We start from the raw sequence: 23,806 nt of genomic DNA on the forward strand, positions 1-23,806 counted from the left end.
CTCAGATTTCAAAGTCACGCATGAGTCCTGCAATTCATTTGCATCGTCTGGTGCTGCTCCAGGTGAAGTGCAGCATTCTGCCTGCCACTGCAGAGCTTGTTTCTCGGGCACCTCTGGTCTCTCTCTTGAATTAGTCCACCTACTTCTCATCTGAGCACACCCAAAGGAAACCTCCTCACCTCATTTTAAGGTCTGCAACTCTACCACAGGCTTGAAATGTTCCTAGCCACCATGCTGATGCCTCTTTTATTTCAATATAATTTCACTTCCTTCCTCTTCCATGAAATCTCACATTTTTCAACAAAGACAATACATCTGCCTATTACTAACTTTCTAAATATTCCAGATTGGACACATAGTTGGTGGTGTTATTTCTGATTATTAATGAACACTATTTTATTCTTTCATTCAACAGCATTCACTGGACACCTCCTGGAGGTCAGGTATGGTGAGAGTCATTGGGGATACGTAATAATGTCAGCACGCAGCCCTACGATGATGTGTGGAATGACATCAGTAGGAACATATGCACTTAACCAATGCTCTCCTGCCTTCAGACCCAGGAGGATTCTCTGCTTGCAAACACCTTCCGTGGAAGGATTTAAATGCAGTGCTCATATAACACTCATTTTCCGGCTTGGAACTTGAAACCATTTGACTCCATATTAAACATTTCCCTTCTCCTATACTTTGTATATTGCCTTATGTTTCCCTGGCTACCTCAAAAACTCCATTTGTCTTTCTCTTTTCCATTTCTTTGCTAACCTAGAATTAAACACTCTATTTGTGTCTGTTCGTGTGTGTGTGTGTGTGTGTGTGTGTGTGTGTGTGTGTGTGTGTGCTACTCTGTGTGCCGATGCCTGTGTGTATGTGCTCATTTATCTCCACGATAATGTGGATACCACTCCTGTTTCCACTTAGAGAAGAGGAAACTGAGGCTTGGGGAAGTGAATTAACTCAATGAAACCAAACCAGTAATGGGTGAAGGAGTCAGGCAGCCTTGTTCTGGAGCAGAAGGAGTCAGAGCTGGAAGCTGAAGCGAGAGCCCCTAATGCTAAATGAAAGCAGCGTCCCTAAATGAAGCCTGTTCAGAAAGGGGGAATTTGAAGAGAAAGAAGGAAAAGAATGAGAACTATTAGAGTCTTCTATTTTAACCCTTGATCTTTCTAGTCTTACAAGTGAATAGGCTTTTTTCTACTATTTGTAGTCAGGGTCTTAGCGGAAGAATTTAAACACAATTGTATAGAGTTTTATTTGAGTATAAACAAAATCATAAGTCACTGTAAAAACCCATCTCTAGAGAAAAATCTCAAAAGAAGCCTTGACTCTATATGACTAATGTGGTCACTATCTTAGTAAACGTTCTCTGATAAATTTCAGATTGAACACTTGGCTCAAGCCAGTGGTCACTTGGGGAGCCTCTCATCACAAAAATCTGTACCTGGGGCTGTGCTTACCTTGAGTGGAATAAGCTGTTGTCTACATAAAGGAAGCACCACAATGCCTGACTATCTCCCCATGAAAGAATTATTAAAGATTATCTTTTTAGATGCAACATGAATTTCAGTTCCACATGCTGGATTGGAAATGAATGCTTGTCTTTAGATTTCTTCAAAGCTTACTAAAATGAACCTGTGCAGACCTTGTGCATGCTGTCACAGTCTCTGTGTTCATATGTATATCGGTCTTTTCTGTGTTAATTACAACTACTGCAAGAATAAGCTTCTCTGACGTGGGTTGAGCAAGGCACTGATCTGTGGGTATAGCAATATGTCATTAAGAGTCATTTTATTGCTTTGTTCCTTTATCAAGAATAATAGTAACAGATTTTCCCTGAGAGACTATGACCTATCTAGTCTCAGGTTCTTAGTCACTTTAGCAGTGTAAGGTATGGGCTCCATCTCAAAGGGTGCCTTAAGTCCAAACAAAGAGCAATTGGTTACACCCATAACATGTGTGCCCTGATTGCAGCAGGACATCTTATAAATGCAGGTTGCAGATGTAGGTCACAGGATTTGTAGCTGGGTGACATTGGTGATTAATTTTTTCCTTTGGAGGCATGCAAAGTAACTTCCAGCACCAGGAATATTGGCCAGCAGGGGTGAAGCTTTTAGTTGCACACCAGCTTGAGTTCCCCATGTTTAAAGGCAGAAGTAAGCTGTGTCTTCAAAAATAGGGCCTTACCACTTAATCCGCACAGGTTCGAAACATATAGAGTCCCATGAAGGAGAAGGAGAGGTAGACACAGTCCCATCTCTAATCAAGAACGTATTTACAGTTGATACCTTCTCAAAAAGGGAAAATCAATTTTTTTTTCACATCTTCGGTCTTTTTAAAAAAATTTTACTTTATGTGCATTGGTGTTGTGCCGTGGGTGTCAGGTCCCTTGGGACTGGAGTTACAGGCAGTTGTGAGCTGCCATGTGGGTGCTGGGAATTGAACCTGAGTCCTCTGGAAGAGCAGCCAGTAACCTTAACCACTAAGCCATCTCTCTAGCCCCTTTTTTTTCAATAGAGTGCCACTGGGTATATCAACCACACTCTAGGGAAGACACCATGGTCAGGAGTAGTCATTGGCCAACACAAAACAGACTTTATGTTTTTTGTGCGTAGTTTTTGTTTTCTTTTGGTATTTTTGTTTTTTTATGTTGATTTTCATTTTGAGAGAGAGAGAGAAAGAGAGAGAGAGAGAATGTGAAGTTGGATGGGGAGGGGGTGGGAAGGATCTTGGTGGAGTTGAAATGTAAATAATATATGATCAAAATACATTGTCTGAAGAAAAATTGTAAAGAAAAGACAGCTTACTAAAGTGGCAGCATGCACATTCTGGTTCTATTTGTTTAGATCTGTTTCTTCTTTTTTCCTCATTCCTGTTCAAATATGAAAGGGCTGATCCCTGCAAAGCTTCTGTGCCTCCCAGGATACCATGAGTCAAGAAGATGCAGTGTAGGGAACTAAAGGTATTAAGAAGAAAGAAACCAAAGGGTCCATCCCCCCAACCCACAGCCTCGGGCCACACTCCTGTTTTCCTCGGGTACAGGATCTGTTGGTGGCTGGTTCTCTTCTGAGGCTCCATCTGCTCTAGACAGGCCAGCCACATTTCCACCACGATTGCCAGGATGATTGTCCCGCCTCCTCCCTTTGTTTAGCCAATCTGGGTTGTGGCTGTCCTGCTAATCTCTGGGTTGCCTCACAGACTTCTGTTGGATCCTACACAGGTCTAGAATCTGAGCAACTAATTCCTTGCATTAAATTTCCTTTGTTTTGAATACTCAGAGTGGGTGTATACTCCTGGTTGGGCTCTGACTAATACAGTTAGTAGAAGAATTATAAATGAGTGCAAACCCGTAAGGACAAATAAGATAGAACCAGAAATAGCTGTAGCTGTGCAACATCAATGCATTTTTCCCTGCATAGCTTTGGAGCCTGCCCCGGAACTCACTCTGTAGCCCAGGCTGGCCTCGCACTCACAGAGATTCACCTGGCTCTGCCTCCCGAGTGCTGGGATTGAAGGCGTGTGCCACCACTGCCCGGCTATCCATACACTTTTTGTACAACACAAATGAACAGAGGAAATGGATGGAGGGCAGTATTAGTAGAGCAGGGAGGGCCACATGCAAAGTACCTGAGGCGGGAGACACCAGCAAAGGGCCTTGGGAGCCCTTTGGAAAATCAGAAACCATGGATGGTATGAAATGTGGCCGGAGAAAGTGGAGGATTTCTTGGAAGTGCATATATGTCTCCTTGCTCACCTCACTGAACACTTGCTCACCTTACTGCCTGAAGACTGAACAGATCCAGATGTGGAGCAGCAAAGTGGTCCTATACTAAAAATACGGTAATGGGGTGACCTTCTTCCTTGTTTGCCATACACAACCTTGGGTAAAACATGAATTAGAAGTACTGCCTAAGAAAAACGCCAGATAATTATCAATAAGCCCACGTTAAACAAACACAACCATGGCATTTGTAGAAAACAATAAAGAAATGTACCGAAGCACCTTGGAAGACATATTAATTAGCAACAACATATAGAGTACTGATGAATGAAAGAGAAAGGACTGAACTGGAGGAAAAGAAGCCATCAAGTATTTCTTGGTTCAGCAGTAAACAACAATTGCATTGCCAAACAGATGATCAGTGATGGTAATGAGGTAGACTTTCATCAAGGAGGGCTAAGGGTGTGAGTTTTGTGAATAATATTTAAAACTGATAAATTAGGACAGCACGTTGAAATTTTTCCTAAGTCTTTTCTATTCCTCTCTCCAAGTCTCTGTAAGTTGCTGGCAAACCTTGATATGTATTGGTGTGCAGCTGCACAATTCCAATCACCACTTTCATTGGAAGTGATGGTCCCCCCTACTCCATCTGTCATCTGTCTATCTGAGTCTCTTCTTCATGTAAGGATAAAAATCATATGGAATTTGCCTCTCCCTCCCCATTTGGCATAACTTCACCATGGCTAATTATATCTGCAGAGACCCTGTTTCCAAAGGTCACTTTTTGAAATTCCATGAGAGACACAGATGGAAGCACTATTGAAGCCAATGCAATCAGGAGAGGCATAATGTTTAGAAATGTGGCAGTGGATTTTAAAAGAAGCTAAAAGTCAAAGGTGTTTTCACATCTGGAAAGTGAACTGGTATGTGTAAGTGGATGATGTGTCTTCGTATGAGCCTGGGAATGGACATGAATGCCTGCAGCATATTGATCCCTAGATCCTCCCTGTCAAAGGGGAGGACCATACTTCTACTTCTGGTTGGGTAGGCACGGTAAAATGAGTAGTTCTGAACCATAAGTCTCAGCTGAAACAGCCTGAGACTATTGAGCTCTATACTTCCTGCCACATGGAGGGGAAAACAGACTGAGGCAGAGTTTCTGTCAGCCTGAATGACTTCAGTGAGCTCTGTGTACCGTTAGTGTGTCCTTTATGAATGGGGTTAATGTCCTTATAGCTTTGATTCCAAGGTGGTATCTTGCTTCTTTCACCACGTGAGCACCCAATGATAAGGTACTGTCTATGAATGAGGAAATAGGCCTTCACCAGATACCAGATACAGAACCTGTGGGGAAAACGAAATCTGTAGAAGCCAGTTCCCATAACTGAAAGATTTCTTTTGATTACAAGGCCCCCGTTTATAGAATTTAATTACAGCAGCACAAATGGGCTGTTGTATGTATCTACTCATATTGGGCATAAGGTGGGTATGAGGAGGAAAAGATTCTTTGCTGTAATCTCCTGAGATCCAGGCTTGTTACAACCTAACCGATCTTGACAGACATAAGACTTAGAGTATGATTTGAATTTTATACAGTGCACACCTACTGTTTTGATGAATCAAGAGGTAAACGAGATTCACTTAAGAAATAAGACATGAACCCACCAAGCACTGGCTGTTTCAGCAGGCTGCTTTGTAATGGTGTGCCCTCTAAGGGCAGTGAACTCTAACTTGTTATGGACATTGGGCACAAGTGTATACGTCTACACTGTCGTTTTCAGGCTTTTCTCTGCTTTCCTTTGGTATCATGGCTCGAAGAGTGGTACACTGAATTAATCTTGAATTGTGGATATAGCTTGCTTTCCACATTATTCCATGTAAAAAGATTTGCTTCATTAAGTCTAGTCTTTTATTTCTGACCTTTATCTGTGTCTAATCCTTTCCTTTCCTGAATGAAGAAGAAAGGATTATAAAAACTTACTTTCCAATTCTTTCTTCAAAAAGACTTTTTCCTCTCTGTAAATGATCCATTGTGTTTTACTTGGTATAAATTTATACCTATTTCAAAATGTTTTGTTCTAGATTTCCTATTGCCTTGGAGTATTTGCTGCAAAGAATGAAGCATAACCATTATATTGTCCCAGTTGGTTCTGGTAGATTGACTTCATCTTGTAGATAAATTCATAATTCATTTGCACATCTGGTTATGAACATATCCTAGGTGCTGGCCTTTAATTCTTAATACAAATAGTTATTCTATATATGATTAATTCATTATTTTAGTAGCTGGATTCTGATTTTCATTGATATCAGTCTTTGTATATAGTCATTATAGGGAAAATGCAGCCACATTGTAGGTGAAAATCAAGTTAAAATAAATACTTTGAAAGTTTTTGAATTGGTAGACGATCCCAACAAGTGCCACCAGACTGAACAGAAATTACACATTTGGAAGGTGCCATTCTTATTAGCCAAGAAATTGGTATATCTAAGTTTATCCTAAGGGAATAACACATAATTCAAAACCAAGATATAATGTAATCCCCCAAATCCTTTATTTCCTATACACTGGTAGGTTATATTGAAAGCAGAAGTTTACTTGGGTTCAGTCACTGATTTTGTAGCAAGAAAACCTCATAGGTGGATCTCTGTACTTCTATCAGAAAGAAAAATACAGTCATCTTAAGAAAGCATTCGAACTGAAAATGTCAGTAAATGTTTCCAAAAAGATAGCTTTGAGAACCTTCATGCCCAGGTGGCATGCATTCACTAGGCTTCTACGCAGAACTCCAATTTTCCTTTCTAATTTGTAATTCTCAAAAAACTTTTATTGAAAAACAAAGTCACCTCTTAACCTTTAAGAAAGGAAGTCGTCTCCCCCAGACTATAACAGTGAAGCACCACCCAGCATTCTCATCTGTTCCTCTCCAGTGACTATCTTGTTAGTGGCTTAGTGTTAAGTTCTACAAATCGCACATAGTTCATTCCTATTGCAAAAGGAGTTCTACATATATAGGTCCTAGACTGTGAATAGGGTGTTTATTCAGTACATTTTCTATTGTTGTACAGGTCAGCTGCCAATCTACTGTCCAATTCTCTCCTTCAGGACACCTGCAAGGGTGATATATCCTCTCTCTTCAAGGTAGGCAAGGGCACCTGTATCAGGCTTTCTTTTGGGCCACCAACCAGCTCCCAAATCATGACATGGAAACCCATTATTAATTATGAATGCTCGGCTTTATCTTATAATTGTCCCACTAGCTCTTAGAACTTAATTTGACCTGTTTCTCTTCATCTATGTTTTGCCTCGGGACTTTTTACCTTTCTTTCATTCTGTATGTCCTACTTTTCCTGCTTCTTCCATGTCTGTCTGTCTGGCAGCTGCCTGGCTGGCCCCAGACATCTCCCTGTCTTTCTCCCTCATCTTTCTTCTCTTCCTCAAGCCTAGATTCCTCCTACCACTTCTCTCTGCCCCCCCCAGCCCTGCCTATCCCTCTATTGCCCAGCTATTAACCATTCATCTTTTTATTAGACCAATCAGATGCCTTAGGTAGGCAAGGTCCAACAGCAACACATCTTTACATAATTAAACAAATGCAGCATAAACAAATGTAACACACCTTTACATAGTTAAAATGATATTCTGTAACATAAACAAATGTAACACCTCTTTACATAGTTAAGATAATAGTCCACAGTAGCACACAACCAATTCCAATTAATGAACGTTATGTTCATGGAAGTGCTGATATTTAGCAAAGAATATATAAGGTTATAGTTACTTGGTAAATGTATTTCGAGCAATGCACAATTCAAATTCATCCCAAGGGAAGGAAATGGCCTTTGAAGTTGATGTTAATGAGATTCTCCACAGGGCCTCAGATCGGGAGATTCAGGAGAGCATGGCTAGCCTGGAACCTGCAAGCTAGATACTAAATATGCACCTGTTGAGTAGATGAACGAGGACTGTGGGGACGCCTGAGTGATCGTAATTTTAGTATTTTATTTAAATTGTTCTTATTTTTTAAGCTTATTCAAACATAAAAAAATCATGCTTTATAAAAAAGAAAATGCATTACTCAGTAAGACTAGCAGTAATATTATGGCTTTCCATAGAATGTTAGAACAATCTAAGGAGAAAAAGTCAGTAGGTTTTGCCTTCTGTTCCTGAAACCCTTTGAGGAGATGTTCTAGAGGTCAGTGTCGATCATTTGAGTAACAACGGTGATTTTCTTCTTTTGTTTCATTTTAATGACTTGGAGTTGTTGAATATTTGTGTTCTGCCATATTTCAAATGTTGGCACTCTAACCACCAATGTGATAGTGTTTGAAAGTAGACAAGGGAGGTGACGGGGTCGCATGAAGTCATAAATGTTGGCTCCATCTTGATAGAATTAGTGATTTTACGAGAGAAGTGAGAGACCACCTAGCTTCTCTGAGTAGAAGTACCATGCCTGTGAGTCAGGAAGAAGACGGCAGTAAGAACTGAGTGAATCCCAACCTTGATCTTGAACGTTCTAGCTTCCAAAACCATGAGAAAAAAAATGTCTTTTGGTTAAGCTGTGGTATTTGATGATGACAGTTTTGAGGTTCAGTCACAAGTCAAATCCTATTGTCTCAACAGCTATAGATGTGATATTATTTATATGTGAAAGTCATTCTCCTTTGCTTTCAATCCCCACTCTGTGATTCTGCAGGGGCTGGCTCAATGGCTCGAGGGGGGAAGGTTACCTGCCACTAAGGTTGATGATCTAACGTTGATTCTTAGAACTCACACAGTGGAAAGAGAAAACCCAATCCCATAAATTGTCCACTGAATTCCACAAGTGAGTCTTGGCACTCACATAATACACACACACACACACACACACACACACACACACACACACTCAGACACACACAAACTAAATGTTAAGAAAATTAGAATTCAGAGGCCCCTTTGGGTAAATCAAATAAAATGTCCATAAAATGAGCAGTCTGACTCATCAAGTAATTCCCAACCAAGGAAGCAATGATTTGTGCAAATACAAAATCAGTGTTGCAACACTTGCTAGTAGGCTCCAACATAAGCTGGTGTTCTTAGGTTTTACATAATGCAAATATATGGAAACATTCACTATACACTAAAAACATCTAGTTTCAAAAAGATAAAGTTCAATAATTTCGCCATAGTTTTAACTTTTAAAAATGTTCTCTAATTTTCCCCAGGGAAGAAGAGCTTACCAGTTGGTATCCAATACCAAATGGTCATATCTGAAAACACACACGCAAGTAACATCATACAGTCTGAGAAAGTTGTATTTATGCATTTAGAAACACACACACACATACACAACAACAATAACAAAACAAAACAACGACAAAAAATGAAAGAAAAAGAGTCCATGAATTTGGAAGTGACCATGGTGGAGGAGTGCATGGCGAAGTTTTGAGGGGGAAAAGTGAAGGGGAAATGATTATAAGCTCAAAAAGGAAAAAGAAAACATTTTAAAGAAAAAAACCCACCTCCCAAAAATGCTCTACAGTGATTATATTAAACCTCATAGCCTTGTTATTTTTGGTTCTGCTTTTTTACTTTGTTTTCATTCTTGGTAGATAGATTTAACACGTTGTTCTAGGTTTTTTCTTTCCTTATAAGCAGAAGCCTTTTCATGGAAATACAGCATTTGCATTGGCAAAGAGTTTTAGGGATAAATTCTTTGACCGTCATTTAAAAAGCTCACCTGAAATAAAAATTCTGACTATTAGACAGCAATCTGTTATGTGCCGTGCCAAATGAAAGGCTGCTGTCATAATCCACTAGATAATGTTTAGTTTTTACACCAATTTGGTAAATTTACCTCATGTACCAGTACACCACAAATCATACCTTCCACTTGCCGGGTGACAGCGGTAAACACTGCATACCTTCAGACGACCTTTCTCCAAAGATGCTTCTCACTGTTCACGTTTTATATGTCAAATGGTACTTTCTTTGAAAAGCACATTTAGATGCCATTATACGGAGAAGCTACCGGCCTGGGACAAGTTCTAGCATTTAGTGTTCTGACAGATCTTAACTTGGACATCAGCCAAAGTCAATAAAACTTGTTCATGCAGAACCTTACCTGGTTTTCACCACGTCCAGAGGGTGCATCAGGCAAATTTCTGTAAGACCTGAAAGATGATAAAGAAAATGCCAATGAATACACAGATACATATTGATTTCCAAAATTTAAGATAAAAATAAAGAATTTAGATGGAGGGGGAGTAGGTTTGGGGGAGAGGGGAAGTGGCGGGGAGCTGAGAGGACTGGAGGGAGGGGAAACTGTGGTTGAGATGAATTATGTGGGAGAAGAATCTCTTTTCAATAAATAATAATAAAAGGAATTTAGAACTTTGAACAGAACAGCTAGGGGAAGTGGATAGTTACTAAATAATTTTATTTCAGTAGGAGAAAGATGTGACCAAGTATTTTCTTATTACTCTGGCAGGAAGGTGGGCTATGGGGAAAGGAAAAAAAATACAATCAGATTACAGTTACAACTAATTAAACAGAAGTTCTGTATCCCAACCCAGCTGCAGATAAGTGTAGGCAGAAGGTAAAAGGGGAGGAGTCTGAGCTCCTCCACTGACATGGCAAAACCTAAGGCTTGGCTCGAACATCACGAAACTAAGGTGGCTATGACTCTTGGTTGAAATGTGAGAATCCTACATATCATTAGCTTAACAGAGGATAACTATTGACTTTACGTTGTGTGCCACAAGTTTATGGACAAGGTAATTGAAGCTGAACATACAAGGTTAAATCACTCTCCTAAGCTGCCACAAATAGTAAAGCTTTTCTCGTGTGTGTGTGTGTGTGTGTGTGTGTGTGTGTGTGTGTGTGTGTGTACCTGCAAGCATGAATATCATAGAGTGTATGTGGAGATCAGAGAACAATTTAAATGAATCAGTTTTCTCTTTCTACTCTGTGGGTTCGAATCCAACCCAGTTCTTCGGGCTTTGGTGCCAAGAGACCTTGCACTCAGAGCCGACGTCTGGCTTAGTTTCGGATAAGACACAGATGAATGCGAATTTTCAAGTAAGGATAAGTGTGTGGGGAACCTTACAAGTTGAACAGGTGCACCAATATTGTCTTGGGTAATTCCTCTTTATTAATAAGGGGAAATCCTTGCATTCATATTCATGTGAACTGTGCATAGACACGTTCCTGTGTATAACTATGGGACAAGGCAGGGAGCAAAAGTACGGTCAAACTCAAACTGAACTAGTTTGCAAATGCAGTAAGTGTACTGCTACCAAGAAATACGATACTGTTGTGTGGCCTCTGGGAAAACGAACTGAGTACTTACAACCTCCACTTATACAGAGAGGGATGATGCTTGCCCATGAGCAGTTGTACATGCCTGTGACAACATATTCTGATGACCATCGCTATGTAGAGGTAAAGTAACTGCTGCGATTACTGTTACTGTAGCTCTTACAATTACCACCGTCGATTTTATAACTGCTAAACTAAACTACTTACACTACTTCTACTGCCACATGCTGGTAATTTATAATCTAGCAGTTTTCTCACAAGAGAAAGCTTTTTTTTTTTCCCTGCAGTTTCATCTGTAAGAAGCTATGTCTTCTCCTAATGGTTATGATCACAGGTTTTTAACAATCATGGCTTCCCAAAGAAGAGAAAGAACAGGCATCAGGCGCAGCAGGGCTGCAAGGCGCAGTGACAAGGCCTATGGGACAAGCCTTTGTCTTTATTAACAAAGTTGAATTACTCAGGAGAGTCCTGGTGCATCTTGTAATGTTCCCACATAGCTATCCTTGCTTGAAAATTCACATTCATCTGGAAGAGTAAGGTAACCAGAATTCTTTCCCTGGTTCCTCTAAAGAATAGTTATTTATCCATGGGGTTATACATTTCCTACTTGCAAATGGAAGGATTAACTGCTCTGGAATAAATTCGAGATCTCAAACTCTAGGTTCTCTTGAATTCAACTCACACGTGTATATATGCATCCATATAACTTATAGTTCAAATTTAAGGTTTGTTAATTAGGATAAAGCCACAATCCAATATATATAAAACTGACCCTGGAAACTCAACATTTAAGACATCATTGTGGTGGTAGTGGTGAATGCCTTTAATCCTAGCATTCACTAGGCAGAGGCAGGTGGATTTTCTGTGAGCTAGAGGCCAGCCTGGTGTATAAAGTGAGTTCCAGGACAGCCAGAGAGGTTACACAGAGAAACTCTGTCTCAAAAAACCAAAACCAAAAACCAAAAAACAACAAAAAAATAAGACAGTATTGTTTCCAAGCACTACTATAGCCATCAATTAAGTGAGGCTCTACAAATAAGACACTCTGGATTGCTTACCAAGGCAAGTGCACAATGCTTCTCTCACTCTCTTGACATTAGAGGAAAAGAAAAAAAATGCTAAATACCAATCTGCACCATATGGTATATTACTCAAAAAGTTTACTAAAAGAACCAACAACCCCAACCACTAATTAGAATTAATAGCAGAACTTGGAAAACCAGTTTACATGAATGTAAAATCATTTTCTTATTTGCAAAATTGTTCTACTTTCCTGTAGACCATATCTTATAATTTTGTAGTTAAGCTATTTTCTAATCTCTAGTTTTCATCAAATTCCATGTATTCATCCAGCAGTTTCACATTGGTCGCCCCCTGTGTGTCCAGCATTGAGGATAGAGCCTAGCAAAGAGAACAGACACTTAAGAACAAATAATGATACACAGGAGGAGGTGTGGCCCTGAGTTGACAGAAACACCTCATAGAAAGGTCCCCAGTATGACCTGGGTTTGGGTCAAGCATGGGAAAAGATATTTGAGGGAAAAGATAACATGAGGAATAGAGGATAGGTACTATGTACACACACACACACACACACACACACACACACACAGAGAGAGAGAGAGAGAGAGAGAGAGAGAGAGAGAGAGAGAGAGAGAGAGAGAGAGAAGGAGGCAGATTGCTTAAGACTTATGGTAGCTTAGTGTTGAAGGTGGATATAAAGTGGTGAGAGATGATACTGAAAATTGTAGATTATGGAAATGTAGGATCATTTCTAGGCATTTGTACTTCATTCCATAGGATATGATGAGAGGAGTCATCCCAGACAGTAGATGGTTCCTGCAGAGGGTGTAAGGAGTCGGTGGAGGAAGGAAGTGAGCCAGGCCATGGTGGTCGGGAGAATCTTGCAGCCTGACTGACCAGCAGCCAGAGTGTTTCTTTATTTATACAGCATTTAGTAAGTGGGGATACATTCATGATGTTCCAAAACATAGATCATATCATTTCTGTTTTTGGACATGTGTTTCACTTCCTATAGCCCATCTTTTAGTCATCATTAATAAACTATGACAAAACAGAATTACCATTTCAAATCATTTTCCCTCATTTTGACATCATTAATAAACAGTTATCATTCTTACTCATTAACCCCATAACCCAATTTTTGAGAATCTAGAGGCATATGACAGCCTGTTCTCAGGCTGGTAGCTTTGGTTACTTCAAGGACACTAGACCAAAACAAAATCTTCAACCACCCTGGGCATTTTGCCATGTCTCAATCAATGTATTATTAACTCTTAGTGTCAGAGTGCCCAGGAAAATCCTCAGGCCAAAGCTGCTGCAGTTATTCTTCAAATTCTGGCATAATACAATCAATGTTCACATTTCTATCTTTATAGAATTTGTCTATATATCTAATCCTGGCATTCTGTTGTTGTTCCTTGGTCATATGACATTATAGTGGCTCTACATGAGTTAACTTCTGAGAGAGGGAGATTCTGACACCTCATACTTTTATCATTTTTCCACTCCATACTTTGCTCATCAATATGTCTCTGTCAGAATATGTAGGTCAGAATTACATGTCACATAATTGTCTGAGTGTACAGTGGGAAGAGGCTTGTAGTCTGAACTGTGGCCAACTCCTCTAGCTCACTGAATCTTGTTGACCTTTTTGAATTTACTTTGTTTTGATTATCTTGTTCCTGAATATTTACAGGGACAGATGTTTCAAGAAAGTCTCATAGCCTCATGAAGAGACCTCTGGCTTCTTTATGTGTCACAACCTTCAAGTAGATAAGGATGTCTCCCCAAAAGTGGGGGGAATAGTATTTTCAGGACTGTCCTGGGGAAACTTAGAACCAGCATTCCTGGGAGAAGGCTTAAATGATTCATAAAGAATTTTCCATCAATCCAACACCCCCAAATTATACAAATATTAAAAGTGCCCCAAGTATGTAACAGATGGAGATGAAAACCAAAGGGTGGCATGGCAGCCATCATGTGGCTCAGCTCTGCTGGAGCTTTGTTAAGCAGCTGTGCTGGCTTTATGACTTCTGCCATTCCATTCAGATATGGCTGTGCCAATAAGAGGAGGCAATAAATGGACTTTAAAAATTACCTTGTCGGATATGTGCCTGTTAGGCTGTCTCTAACATATTCCATGTCCACTGAAGACATTCCAACAGATTTTAAGAGGTGTGAGAGCAGTCCAAGGCTATGTGCTGCTAGTGATATAACTACGTGCACTTCTAATCTTGTTGCTACCAATCACATTTATTCACAGGCCAGCAAATGGTTCTGATGTCCTTCCATTTCACCCTTTGGTCACCAGTTTTTCAGCAAAGCACCAGTTGTCACCGAAGCATAGACATCATGGTGTTCTACCACTTCTAAGTACGTGAGGGGGTTAATCTCAATGCCAGTTTTATTGGATTTAGAATTTCCATAGAAATGTAGGTCTGGTTGTGTCTGTGGAGGTGTTTCTTGAAAGGTCAAACTAAGGAGGGAAAACTTATCTCTAATATGGACCTTGCTATTCCATAGGCTGGGATCCAGGATTGCACAAAAAGGAGAATGTGAGCTGAGCATCAGTGTTTACTGTCCTCCTTTTGACTATGGATGCAGTGCTCATCCTCATCTGCAACTTTTAAGGCAAAACCAACTCTTCCTCCCTAGTTGCTCTTATAAGGTATTTTGACAAGGCATTCTGTAAATATTTGGGGGAACTATTATAATTCACAGGAGTCAATGTTCATTCGTGAAACTACCTACCAATTTGTGATTTGGACAACAGAAAAAAAATGTGGCTTAAATTGCCAAATGTAACATATTTGGTCCAGAATATCAGTTTTTTTTTAAATTTTTAATCAAAACAGGTGACTATAGACTTCAAATTAGTAACAGCATACACATTAATTAGAGAAAACATGCACATTGGAAATGATATGGAGGTTGTAGAACTGTTATCAGAATTCACAGTTTAATCTAGATTCCCTAGAGCTGGAGGAATGCTAGCTGCCCTTCACTGGGCAGCTAGGGATTATGAGGCTATGAGAGTAACCACAGAAAAAGATTAAGATGATGTGAATTGATCTCAGGGTAGTGAATCCCACCACAGACTTCTTGATATTTTTATTGCCTATTATGAAGTCACAAACTGATTAAGAAGCTAGTGAACTCGGATTTTAATAATTCCTCTTTAAAACTGAAATTTTAACGTAAGAAGGTAACTCAAGTGGCTGGTTCCATTTAATCTATCCAAATTGCCAATTCAAAACACGTTGATCTCGAGAAAAATTTGTTTTCCTCTCATCAGCCTGACATTTATTAGATGCAGTTATCACAGATGAATACAAAATCAAACCGTTTCATCTCTCTGATAGATGAAAAACTGCTCTGCCAGACAACCACAGAAACACTTTTCCCGGAGAAAAGTTTGAACATCACAGCATCTGAATGAAGAATGTGAAACCATCCACATAAACCTTGATAATAAAATATTTGGACCAATCCCTTCTTAACAGATGCTTTTTCTAGCCATTTTAAAATTTATATGTTAGTATTTGATCTTGACACTAGAACAACAGTCATTTGGAAATAAAATGTCTTCAAATTGGGCTTATCTCAATAAAGTTTTAGATTATTTGACTCTCCAATTAAAACTTAAGCAACCAGACTTGGTGGCATAACCCTTTTATCCCAGCACTCAGGAAGCAGAGGTAGATAGATCTCAGTGAGTTCAAGGCCAGCTTCGTCTATATAGAGATTTTTAAGCCAGTCAGGGATGCATAGTGCTACATAGTGCTATATAGTACTACATAGTGCTAGAAAATCCTCCTTTAAAAAAAAGGAAGAAAGAGAAAAGAACCTAGATAAACATAAAAACATTCATTTCTAAGTATTACTGTACTTATGAATCCTAAAAAAATGATTTATCACAATAAGCAAACTGGACTGGTTATTAAATGTCAGGAGGCAATAAGAATGCTTTTGTAAACCTAGACACAAAAGTTGAGGACCAATTGTAAATTGACATTGTAAAATGAGCGTATTATAACTGTTTTCAATATTTTGGCAGATTCATGACACCTTAATAGATATGACTACTTCTCTATGATTTAATTGAAATTCTGGTGGATCCTCAAGGATGTGGGGGCTAACCCCTTGACCTAGTTAGCTTCCGGCTGCTGTGAAAGGACACTGACTGAGAGCAACTTTGGAGAAGAACGTGTTTATTTAGCTCACAGGTTACAGACTGTCACTGAAGGAAGCCAAGGCAGGAACTCAAGGCAGGAACCTGGATTCAGGCACTGAGAAGAGAGAGAGAGAGAGAGAGAGAGAGAGAGAGAGAGAGAGAGAGAGAGAGAGAGAGAGAGAGAGAGAGAGAGAGAGAGAGAGAGAGAGAGAGGATGGAGGAATGCTGCTTACTGGTTTTCTCCAGTTGGTTCCTTAGCTATCGTTTACAGTCCAGGACCACCTGTCTGCAGAGGATACTACCCATACTACGCTGAGTTTCTCTCCTTCAATCAACAATTAAGAAAATGCCTCACAGCCATACCACAGATGGAGGCAGTTCTTTACTGGAGGGTCTCTCTTTCCAGGTGCGTCAAGTTGAAAAGCAAGATTAGCCACCACATCTCCGAGCCTGTAACTTGTATTTCTGCGAGCAATGTTGCCTTCATTGAACTGGCTCAATTATCGACCTTCACCTGAGCCAATATTCCTGAGAAAGGGCTAACATCCTGCTGTAAACGCTTCTCCCAGTCTTCATCTTTTCTGAGAATCTCCTGGCCCATTCAGTTCCAGCCCCCAAGTGAACATCAGCTCCACTCATTCTCCTCTGACATAACTAAGCCGTTTCTCGTTACCAAGACAATAGCCACACAATGATTAATCTTGATTGGTGACAGAACAGCTTCTCTATGCTCAAGTCTTTGGCCCTTTCTTTTCAACTATAGAATGTTTCTTCCTGTGAAAACACATACACTTTGAGAGTACACTTATATTCAGCTCTCAAGTTGGGCAAAAATTTTGCCAGATACCCTAAGGACAAAACTTCTTATTCCCTGGTATTCATTCCCTCTTCTAAGCTACTCAGAATGAATGAATGAATGAGGCATTTCCCAGTTCCCCTTGCTGCTAGGTATTAACATGTGACTAAGGTTAGGCCAACAGGATGTAAGTAAAAGTGGTTTGAGCAACATCTGGAACAGATGTTTTGAAGGCAGGCCTCCTGCTGCTCTACTCATGATCCTCCCTGCGCCCCCCCCCCCTGCTGTAGAATATGCACATGGGGCTGAGGCAGCCATCTTGTAAAAGGTGATTTGGATTATAGCACCCCACAGTAAAGGGAGAAAAAAAAGAAGTTCTTCCTGCCATTTTGGAGTTCCCATTATCTACCTCCATATGTTTGCTTTAGAGAAAAGAATCTATTTTCTTTAAAATGAAGATGAGATGTGGTGGGTTTAATTTTTGTCTGACACAGGAGCCTTTTGATGAGTCTCTAGTAGTATCTGAACTTGTACAGCATTGCTATTGTCTGTATTCTTGCTGATGGATATCTGCAGATAGAGGATACATCTGCCTTGTTTATCTTTCCATCCCCATCACTTTGCACAATGGCAGGTACTCAGTAAGCTCAATAAATATTTGTTGAATAAATAAATTAATGTCGACTGGGGTCTGTGCATATGTCATTATGTTAGCCAATCTTCAAGATAAACTAAACTGGCAGCTCTTTATTATGTTATTATTTCATTAGTTTAAGTTTCATACACATAAGCAGATAAGGATGGGGAAATAGTTGAAAAATGGTATTAAATAAAGTACAGGAAGTACCTGAATAGAGAACTGCAATGGAGATCCCATATCCAGATGCTCTCTGTTGCTATATCAGTGTAAGTAGGAAACAAGTCAATCAGTGTCCAGTAAACTGACATGTGGCTGTTGAGAGCTGTGAGCCTGAAACCTACCGTACAAAGTGCTAAAGCCCAGTCTGACACAGAACCAAGGGCGGCCTTCAAAGGCCGACCCAGAAGTGACACATTGAGGAGGGCAACATGCATACAGCCATGTTTCAGTGATTGATGTTGCTGCTTACAAATATTTTTAGGTTCTGCATCAACTGTAGTCTCATATGACTACTTACTTTTACTTCACATTGTTGACTCTTGTCGTGAATGTATGTTATAGCAATTATAAACTTAATCATAGAAAATATAAACAAAACTTTAACATTTTTAACTACTCTGTGGTATGTATATTCTTTGCATTTGGGATGTCCTGTTAAAGGGTGTGTGTGTGTGTGTGTGTGTGTGTGTGTGTGCATGTGCGTATCACCAAGAAATTCTTACTATTTTTACTCACTTTGCCAAGAACCACAGTTAGGTGTCTTATGTCTCAATGATATGGGTGTGTGTGTGTGTGTGTGTGTGTGTGTGTGTATCACCAAAAAATTCTTACTGTTTTTACTCACTTTGCCAAGAACCACAGTTAGATATCTTATGTCTCAATGATGTGTGTATGTGTGTGTGTGTGTGTGTGTGTGTGTGTGTGTGTGTGTATCACCAAAAAATTCTTACTGTTTTTACTCACTTTGCCAAGAACCACAGTTAGATATCTTATGTCTCAACGGTGTGTTTTTTCTCAGAGTTAGAAGTAGAAAGCCACATCCAGGTCATCACTCCCCAGAGAGGAACGGACTACTGTTATATTCTAGAAAATTTAAATGTGTGCACCACAGAGCAGCTGACTCATTTTTTAACCCCTCCCTTCATAACCCAAGTGTGTTACTAAATTGATAGACAGATTGACTGTGGAACACACTAAGCCACCACTGTTTTCCCTAATAGACCAGAAGCACAAAGACCTGGAACGGGGGAGTCATTCTGTGCCTCCTCCCTATTCCACTCCACCTTCACCCTGGAGCTGCATGGCAACGGGCTTCAGTGACCCTTTGATTTGCTTGGTTTTGTGTGTGTGTGTGTGTGTGTGTGTGTGTTTTCCTTTGTTTTTGTTTTTGTTTTTGTTTTGTAACAGCTCCGGCTGTCTGGAACTCACTTTGTAGACCAGGCTGGCCTCAGACTCACAGAGATCCACCTGCCTCTGCCTCTCAAGTGCTGGGAGCAAAGGTGTGCGCCACCACCACCCAACTGAGACCCTTTTTATAAAAGGATGAACATATATGAGAAACAAACAGTGCCTCAGAGAACCTTGAACATAACTGAATAAAGGGCAATGTTGAATGATTCTTAGCTGCAGTCTTCATTTTGAATTTAATGATATGTTTATACACACTGATTCAGCCTAAGATCCCAAAGTCATCCAAATTTACTCCAAATTATTTTCACTAAGTCAATACATTATTTGTTCTCTACAACTTGATTATATATTCTAGTTACACAACACTGAAGCAGAAATCTATTTCAATTGCATTGTATGTGCTGACACAGCATTTAGCATGCCATACTTCAGCTAATAATGTCCAGATCCATGAACATTTGCCTCTCTGTAACACATACCAGTTCCTCGAAGTTACTGAATAAATGCTGAAAAAGAAGCTGAATGATACAATGATAGACAGTGATAGTATTCCTTTTCAGTGGTATGTGGAGTGTGGCATTTTAAGAATTCAGCATATAATCCAGGGAACTCGTGATAGTTTTTAAGACTATGATAATACTTGCTTTTTAAATTTTACTTTTAGTCGATTGTGTTTTTATGGGAGCTGATGTGGTATTTTCACATGGTGACTCTGTGGACGGATTAACTAAAGTTAATTACTGTATCATTACCTCACACACTTACCAATCTTGTTAAAATCTAGTATGGTGTGTATTTTTGTGATTTTTTTTTTTAATTCCAGTTACCATTTCATGCAAATGACTGATCTCTAGAGCTCATTACTCTTGACTAGGTACTGTTTTGTAACTTGGATCCTTCTGGGTAGTCTGGCAACTACCATTCTACTTTATTTCTATCAGTTTGGTATTTCTAGATGCCACATTGAAGTGAGATTGCTCAGTATTATCTTTATGCACCCTCTTGGTCCATGTAGCATAGTGCCCTCCAGCTCTGACCATGTAGCCACAAATGAGGTATTTCCTTCTTCTGAAGGGCTTAAGAGTGGGGAGGCTGGAGAGATGGCTCAGAGGTTAAGAGCAGGTGAGTGCTCTTCCAGAGATCCTGAGTTCCGTTCACAGCAACCACGTGGTGGCTCACAACCATCTGTAATGGGATCTAATTTTCCTGGTGTGCGTGAAGACAGAGCCCTCATGTACATGAATAAATAAATATTTTTTAAAAGAGCTTATTAGCATTCCATTATGAGTATGCGTACCACATACTTTTCTAATTCATTTACCCATTCATTCTATTCCATGTCTAGGCTACTGTGAATAATAAAAAAAAAAAAGAACATGGGCGTACAAATGCCTCTTGGGCAAATGGATTTCAATTAATTTAGATCCACACTTGTATGCATAATATCACAATGTAATTCTATTTTTAGCTTTCTGGGGAACATCTTTGTTGTTTTCCATAATGGCAGTAATTAGTTTACTAATTATTGTACTTGAAGAATTTGCTGCCTTTTTTCCTGATAGCAGCCATTCTAACTTCGGTGAGGTAACAAACCATTGTGGTTGTGATTTAATTTCTCCGGCCATTAGTGATGTGAAACATAGTTTCATGATCTTGTTTATTTTCATTTGAGAAATTTTTGCTCAGGTATTTTGACCATTTTTTTAAGTGGGATATTTGTTTGATTGCCATTAAATTTAGTTCTTTCTGTATTTTTGGATGTTATCCCTTACTACATGTAGGGTTTGAAAATACTCTTTTTCCAGTCTGTAGGTTGTCTTATCAATCTGTTAATTATTCCATTGTTTCATAGAAACTTTATTATTCCTCATAGCCCTATTTACATTCTTTTGTTATCTATGGATTTTTGTTTTTCTTAGAAGTGCTTTTGGGCTATGCCTAAGAAATGCTTGCCTAGATCAGAGTGAGGAGTTGTTTTACTTTGGTCACTTTTATAATTATAAATCATTATAGATCATAGTTTAATCTTCAGTCCAGTTGATTTTCTTTTCTTTCGAATATAAGATAGAGATCCAATTTCAATCTTCTCTGTGTGGCTATTCAGTTGTCCAAACACCATATACAGGAGAGATGGGTGCATCCATTGTGTGCTCTTGACACCTCATTATAAATGTGGGGTTTATTTCTGGGCTCCTAGGCCTATTCCATTGGTTGGCTTTTACACTTATACCATGGTGTTTTAGTTACTACATGTTCAGAATAGGTTGTGAAGTCGGGGAGTGTGTTATTCAAGGTTCTCTAAGGGAACAGAACTGATGGGATGAGGGGTGTGTGTGTGTGTGTGTGTGTGTGTGTGTGAGAGAGAGAGAGAGAGAGAGAGAGAGAGAGAGAGAGATTCATATATATGTTATATGTATGAGGTTCATTAGATTGGAGAGGCTGAGAATCACGTAGCTGCTCCATCTTTAAGACTGTCTGCCTTAGCAATCCTAATACAGTGCTAAGGGACTAGAGGATTCCTGGTAGCTGCTGATATTCAGGCTAGGTTGGAAGCCTTCTTTGGCTCTTAGATTGGCGAAGGAATGCCAAAGCAACAAGACAGATGGACTTACCAGAGAGAAGGAGGACAACAAAGATTCTGTCTAAGTCTTTGTATCTGGGCTGTCACCAGGAGTGGCCAAAATTCAGAGTAAGTCTTTCTGTTTCAAATGATCTGATCAAGAAAATACCTCCCAGGCGTGCCCAGTAGCTCATGGTTTAATTGATTCCAGATGTGGTCAAGCAGACAGCCATGGTTAGCCATCATGGGTAATAATTTGCTTCTAACTTCATTCTTTTGATTTCAAATTTCCTTAGTTATCGGGGGTCTTTTATGGTTCCAGATGAATTTCAGGATTTTTTTTCTATTTATCTATAAAGTACAATTAGTAGGACAGAATATATAGATCACTTTTGGGGGATTGTGATCTTACAGCAAAATTACTATTAATAGATGCTGAGTTCATGTCTGTTTTTTAAGTAGGATGAATTATTGCCAAGAGAACCTTCATAGCTAACATTTCCTGAAGGAGAAAACATCTCACTAGCTGTGTGAACTGCAGAGCAGTGAAGAGAACGGAGCAATCAGGAGACCCCAGGATACCAGGTCCACAGTAAACCTAAGCTTTCTATCATGCCAAAAAATCTAGTACAGTCCCTTCTTGGGTATTTTAAAACTAAATCCAAGACCTCACTTTTGTTTTCAGGTACTCATGCTATTTTTAATCATTTACTTAACTGATTTTGTGTAATATAATTTAAATTTTAAAGTATTAAACAATTTAAACTTCTAGGGAGAATTGTGGAGAAATGGCTTCATACTGTGCAAATTTCAATTTCAAAAATAGAACAGCTCCAGCCAGAGCTAGTATTTTTTTTCATCTACTCCACTAGTCAAGCAAATCATTACAGCATCCTATTTGATAGCCTGCCCAGAAAATGTGGTAGCCCTACTGGATTATAAGCAATATGAGCCTCATAAAGGGAAATCAAATATATTATGCTTTCCCCCAGTAACAGCTAAGGTGCTCTCGTGCCGTGGTACAGTAACGGCACATTACACACTCCGAATTGGTCTACAAGGCAATGCATTTGGCAGGTTTGAAAGATTTTTATTGAGAGTTATATGTTTGGACAAACCACATCGTGCCTTGAAAATGTGAGGCAAAACCTTTCATGCAGGTTTACTATGAACGTGTATGAACATGTATGTTAGTTTTTAAGAAACTAACACCGAGCAGTTGCCGTTGCACATGTTTGCAGGGAATGCACTTGTTGTCATATTGCAGACTCTGTGCTGTCACATGTTTGCAGGGAATGCACTGGTTGCCATATTGCAGACTCTGCTATCACAGTTTACGATCTCCCTGCTTTGAGACCTCATGGAGATGCATTTCAGAGTTTAAAATGTTTGAACACATTGACTTCTAGAAATTAGGATAGTGTGTAAGGAAGAAAGAAAACTTTACAAATCAGTGATACTCCCCCCCCCCAATCTCAACGTCTTTCTTAAAGGCAAAAGCAGATTGAAAGTTATTAAACTAATGAAAATGCCCCTTACTAATAATGTCTGTATGTTAATTATTTTGTGCTCAAGTTCAGCGCAATGCAATGTGTTTAAAACGACTGGCGGATATTTTAACAGAAGATATTTGCACTGCCTCCCCCCTCACTCCCCTCCCCCCCAAATGTAACTCTGTGTAATACTTCAAAGAAGGTCCATGCGCAATTAGACACAGGGTCCATTGCCAGGTGTGTGACTCCTTTGTGGAAAGCTCAACGCTTTGCATGTTACAGTCAGCAATACAAGGGGGAAAAAAAACAAGCTGTGGAGTCTCTGGCAGATGGTAAAGTCCTTCCAGAGGTGTACAAAAAAAAAATGTCTTCAAAGAGAAGTGAATACTAGAAAATAGAGAAGCTGCTTGTTTTATGTAGTATAAAATAAACACACATAAAATCTTTAATCCTTTCATATATGGCCTATGTGATAAATATGTGTTGATTCAGAGAACATTCATGTTGTAGTTTTTATGTTCAAGTTGATAAAGTTCATCAAAATCCAGATATGCAGATAAAAGAGGCTTTGGACTGACTATAAGGCATGGAGGAGAGGGCCACTCACATCAGGTCTACATAGAAGTCTTGCCCAGTTCTTGGGACTTTTCTGCTCTTCTTTCAATCACAACAATAAACATATTTCTAGG

At 39.5% G+C, this 23,806-nt stretch overlaps 1 protein-coding gene across 1 annotated transcript in view; it reads right to left on the bottom strand.

Moving 5' to 3' along the window:
• Slc25a21 (solute carrier family 25 member 21) overlaps positions 1–23,806 on the bottom strand; it is a 482,333-nt gene that overhangs the window by 197,083 nt on the left and 261,444 nt on the right. Inside the window, exon 2 of the mRNA XM_028869746.2 lies at positions 9,826–9,874. Within this exon, the coding sequence (XP_028725579.1) occupies positions 9,826–9,874 (49 nt within the window). The remainder of the gene's footprint in view (positions 1–9,825; positions 9,875–23,806) is intronic.

The sequence above is a fragment of the Peromyscus leucopus genome, chromosome 14, assembly GCF_004664715.2.
Source record: "Peromyscus leucopus breed LL Stock chromosome 14, UCI_PerLeu_2.1, whole genome shotgun sequence".
Taxonomy (NCBI): Eukaryota; Metazoa; Chordata; class Mammalia; order Rodentia; family Cricetidae; genus Peromyscus; species Peromyscus leucopus.